The 5206-nt window shown below is 43.6% G+C and overlaps 1 protein-coding gene across 1 annotated transcript in view; it reads left to right on the top strand.

The window, feature by feature from the left end:
• The window catches only part of st6galnac (ST6 (alpha-N-acetyl-neuraminyl-2,3-beta-galactosyl-1,3)-N-acetylgalactosaminide alpha-2,6-sialyltransferase), a 14518-nt gene extending 9312 nt beyond the window's left edge, over window positions 1–5206 (top strand). Inside the window, exons 4-10 of the mRNA XM_005725690.1 lie at window positions 221–386; window positions 1741–1915; window positions 2024–2162; window positions 2250–2353; window positions 3083–3166; window positions 3413–3512; window positions 3860–5206. Coding sequence (XP_005725747.1) covers window positions 221–386; window positions 1741–1915; window positions 2024–2162; window positions 2250–2353; window positions 3083–3166; window positions 3413–3512; window positions 3860–4030 — 939 coding nt within the window. The 3' untranslated portion in view covers window positions 4031–5206. The remainder of the gene's footprint in view (window positions 1–220; window positions 387–1740; window positions 1916–2023; window positions 2163–2249; window positions 2354–3082; window positions 3167–3412; window positions 3513–3859) is intronic.

The following is a 5206-nucleotide window of genomic DNA, read 5'->3' as shown; positions in this document are numbered from 1 at the left end:
TTAGCCCTGTTCTCTCTCCGCTCTGTAATTACCAGGCAATTGCGCCCAGTGAGACTCTTATTAGGAGGTCAATATTGAGGGTGAACTTCCTGCCGAGTGAAAGTAATGATGTTGGCTTCGTAATGATCGTGAGGGACGTGCAGTAACTGCATTTAGGTCTGGAGGTAGGAGCGTCTGCATGAGGTCTGATAACAGTTATGTTGGTGTCTGCTCCACACAGGGCTGTCCGGACAGCATCCGAAGTCGGGTGGGGAAAACTGAATTTGGAGAGCGATTTCTGGAAAGTATTCCAGTTTTGCAGTGGGCCAAACACGTGACACCCGAACAGCACTGGCGTCTGAGCCATTATCCTGGAGCACATGGCTGGGGAGGGATCGATTACGACAGTGAGATTTTGATTTTATCTAAAAAATTTTCCTTTCATTTCATTGATTGCTCCTTTTGAACTCTCCAGTTTCTTGCGAAACTTATTTTATTTTAGTTTAACGTTCATGATGGAATGCAGCCATCACAACTCTGCAATCTTTCTCTACCCAACCAAATCAGTCTTTTTTTATCCTCACCTCTGTGTTCAGATTTTTATTCTTAGACTTTATTAAAGCAGCTTTGCATGAGTCCATGATTCAAAATAATCTTGTTTATCTTATGCTGGGCCTTGGTGCACCCACACACCACCCACCCAGTTCCATATAAACACATCCACACTGTGACATCAAAGAATTTTAATAAAACTGTCAGGATCAGACTGCTTAGATCAAACCTGAGCTTTTGCCTCACTTAGACTGACATCATCATTTGTAGCTTTGTAACATCCACCGTTCTAACAGCACATAATGGGAAAACAAGGAAAATCGGTCAAAATTCAACTAATTGTATTATTATTTTTTTAATATAAAGCTGGATTTGCCCCAGTTCAAAATGAGGTGCGTATGTGTCCTGGCGTTTTTGTTTGTTTGTTTTATTTAAACATACATTGACATGGTCCTGAAAATAAAAGCATTTACATTTTATTTAGAAAAAGGAGTGCCTTAGAGTTATTTATTATATAAAACAGACAAAAAACCCCACAAAACTGAAAATGTAAATATAGTAATACACCATAAATGTACATCAATACATTAAACAATTGTTCAGGCTGAATAATCCACAATAACTCTCTGGCAGGAAAATATCCTCCTCTAACTCTGTCTTATAAGAGCCAGATGTAGGACTACAAGTACTTCTGGATAATTTCATTGAGGACATGCTGGTCTCATCACAGCACAGACGTTTATCATAGAGATAAAAGCAGCTTCCTGTCTGTGTGCCCACATGGAGCCTCTGGGATTTTTTTTTTTTCCCTGTTCTTTCAGGACAATCCATCCATCCGCTTCTCCTTTTCGGGGGCGCTGGAGCCTATCCCAGCTGTCATAAGGCGAGAAGCGGGGTACACCTTGGACAGGTCACCAGTCTGTCACAGGGCCAACACACCGGGACAGACAACCATTCGCACTCACATTCACACCTAGTGGCAATTTGGATCAATCAATTAACCTGTCCCCACAAACTGTGGGAGGAAGCCGGAGTACCCGGAGGGAACCCACACAAACACGGGGAGAACATGCAAACTCCACACAGAAAGACCCCGGCCTGATGGTGGAATTGAACTCAGGACCTTCTTGCTGTGCGGCAACAGTGCGTTCCACCGTGACGCCTACATTAAACAAATCTTAGATTTAATCAGTTCTTTTGTGCCAACAGCACTGGTGGAAACACTCTCTGTCCTCAACTCACCTGCTAACTGGCAGATGTTGGACAACTGGAAGGCTCCTGGCAATAAGTCGGCGTGCAGTCGCTGTGCAGTGGTGGGGAATGGAGGGATACTGAAGAACTCCCAGAAAGGGAAGGAGATCGACAGCCATCACTATGTCTTCAGGTCGGTTCTGACGCCTTCCTTCCTGCTTCCTTTCATTAATAATGAAAATATAAGAAAAATAATGCTGATTCTATTTATTATGTGTCTCTGGATTGTTGTGGTCTTCAGGACCAACGGGGCAATCATTAAGGGCTTTGAGGAGGACGTAGGGTCTCGGACCACCCACTACACGTTCTCCACAAACACGCTGATGAATTCCATGTTGAGCTACGCAGGTGTCGGGTACAGACGACCCCCCGTGTCTAAGGTGAGGACGGAAATAAACATCTGTCTTTATTAAGTGACGACGTTAAAACGGTCTTGTCATGCTCGGCTGCTCCCTCCTCTCAAACAGGAAACGCGGTACATTTTCCTGCCGGATCACGACCGAGATTACCTGCTGATGAAAGCGGCGGCGACGCACACCCTGGTGGACAGGGGGCGTGAGAAGGGCAAAAAGTAAGCGACACTTTACAGACTGCAGCTTCAGTCTTGTTTTCTTCTGTGTTACCCGTTTTTAATTTGATTATTATCAGCATCAAGGCCCAAGGAGTGGAAGCGTCCTCTGGGTTGGTCCACTACCACTAGCAGGAGTTCTCCACACTTTATGAGGTTTTATCAAAGATTTTCTTTGGACACAAGCTGCTTTTTCACTCATTTTCAGTCCAATTGTTGTACCTGACCTTGTTCAGAGGAACAGTCATCTCACCAGAGAGCAGAGCAAAAGGCAGAAAACATCCAAAGAAGAGCTTTGAATGTCCGTCAAGAAGCCTGGAGAAGTATTTCTAAAGACTACTGAAAGAAAGAAAGCTGAATCGCAGAGCTCAGACTGTGTTGAAGAATAAGTGTGGTCATAACAAATATTGACTTTCAAGCTCATTTAAATTGTACAAACTTGTTTTTTGCCTGTATGTCTGCAACTCAAGACTTGCACAGCCAGCTATGTTTGTGCAGAGGTGCAGAAACTGAGTCTTACTTTTTGGAAATATGATTGCTGAGATGAAGCAGATGATATTTCCTGCAGACAATCCAGCAGATTAAACCTGACTAGTCTGTATTTGTTTTTAATGTCACAAGATCAAATATGTCAGAAGCGTCACTGCTCATCAGTGATCAGTTCTTTGAATGTTAATACTCGTGCTCTCCAGCAGTTGTGGTGTTTTTATAGTAATGCCGTATTTCCTTCAGTCCAGTGAAGTACTTTGGTGAGGACGTGTCAGCAGAGAAGTTGAAGATGTACCATCCTGATTTCATCCGTTACCTCAGAAACAGGTGAGCAAATTCTCACTCGTGAAAGCAGAGCTCGTGTTTCAAAAGCTGTAAGTGGGATTAAAGGAGAAGCAGCGACTGAAACCAGAGAGAGCTGCTGAGGGAAGATCCCCACGCAGCCACACTGGGCCACAGAGGTCACCGTGTGTGTGTGTGTGTGTGTGTGTGTGTGAGAGAGAAACTTCAAGCTTCAGTTCCTGAAAGGCTCACAGCACAGGTTATTCATGTTTTGTGATCTTTTTGTTTCAGATTCCTCAGATCCAGCACTCTGAAAACCAGATTCAAAGACATCTACCGTCCATCAACCGGTGCCACGATGCTGCTGGCGGCGCTGCACACCTGCGATCAGGTACGTTTCCAGCAGTCTGTTGTTTACTTATCAGGAGACAAGGCCGTACTTGCCCGATAGCGTGAGAATGTTTTGACTTTGAGCAGCTGAGCTGCAGAAGCATGTGCTGCATTTCTGTTAAATTGCTGTGTGTCAAAAAGCCTCCAGAGTTATGCTTTTGATCTTTACTGTGGTGGCAGCGAGCCTTATACATCGTGTCCAGATTCCGTATCCGGTTAATTGCACATGTTAAACCTGTTTTCCAGCCTGAGGAAATGAAAATGAGCCAAGTGGGTCAAATTGAACCAAAACTGGCATTTTGCAGTTTACGGGTCACCAGATTCCTAATCTGTCTCTTTTGATTATAGGTAAGTGCGTACGGCTTCATGACCCCAGACTACAAGAAATACTCAGACCACTATTACGACAAAAACTATCACCCTGTGGGCTTCTTCGCCAACCACGACCTGCGTATGGAGATGAATCTGTGGCAGCAGCTGCACAAGGCCGGCCTCGTACGGCTCTACATGCGCAACTAAACGAGGATGATGAGAAATTTCATCACTCCATCTGCACGCGGCTCACCAGCATAGTCACAGGGAGACGGGATGTGCAGAAACGTGGGACTGTGCCTGTCTCAAAATGACACTTCACAACTTTCTGAAATAAACGCAAAACCAGATGATTTATTTTCATGAAGGAAATGATGATAAATTTGATTTCTAAAAGACAGCTGCTGTTATTGTTCAGCAGAGAGGTCACAGTTATGGGTCTATTATTTGTTTTGCCTCTTTTTAAAGGAATCTTTCTGTGCTGGGAAGCATTATTCTGGTGACTGGTTGGAAAATGGATCTTATGTTAATTTAAAAGAAAGAAACGATTTTTGGATTAAAGGGCCTGCTGGTCTGGACCACACAATCCTGTGACGGTAAATCCAAACGGTGTAAGCTGTGAGTCACAATCTCTAAGATACTGTCAGACTGTTAAGATGCTTTCAACAACCTCAAAGGGGAGCTCTTCTCCTCCTCCTCCTCATATTCTGTCATACACGGGCTCTTCCAGTGTTTCACTTACCTGCTGGTTAAACCATCTGTTTATGAGGGGCAACCAATAAGAAGAAAGGTGGCTCGAAGGAAGCTAACGTGGTTCATTTCAAACAGAGAAGAAACTGAGGGGCTGCACCAGCGTAAGATTTACTTTGAACTGTGCTACTCTGGTAGAGTTAAAAATCATGACTGTAAATCTGGGAATCTGCAGAATTTATCAGCTTTAGTTGGAGTTGAAACACTCCAGATATGCTATTTTTTTTAAAGTGTTATTTCCTCTCTTTGAATAGATGGGCACAGATTCTTGTCTAGTTAAAGAGGGAACTGATTTGCTATTGTAAAAGTTTGATTGTTTTAAAATAATTTCATTATCTCTGCAGACAATCTGTGGTGATTTATGGTCATATTTGGCTTTCCTGTGAACCTTTCTGCTGCTGCTACAAGCTGAACTGGAAATTGTCCCTTCTGTCTTGTTATGTATTTATTTTTAAACCAGCAAAAAGTTGTTTACTCTGAGAACTTTAGATCGTATCATACGATCGGTCTCTGGCAAAGCTCAAGTCATTATTGTTTGACACAGCGAGACCGCTCTCGAGTTGGCAACATGCTTCAAATATTCCATTCCCGCCCTAAGTGAGCGGCCAGAGCACTGCTGGCAGTGACCACGGC

This window comes from Pundamilia nyererei, unplaced genomic scaffold (genome assembly GCF_000239375.1).
Source record: "Pundamilia nyererei isolate P.nyererei 1_Seehausen unplaced genomic scaffold, PunNye1.0 scaffold00017, whole genome shotgun sequence".
Lineage (NCBI taxonomy): Eukaryota > Metazoa > Chordata > Actinopteri > Cichliformes > Cichlidae > Pundamilia > Pundamilia nyererei.
Note: the sequence above shows the minus strand (reverse complement) of the source record. Positions and strands in the feature narration are given on the sequence as shown.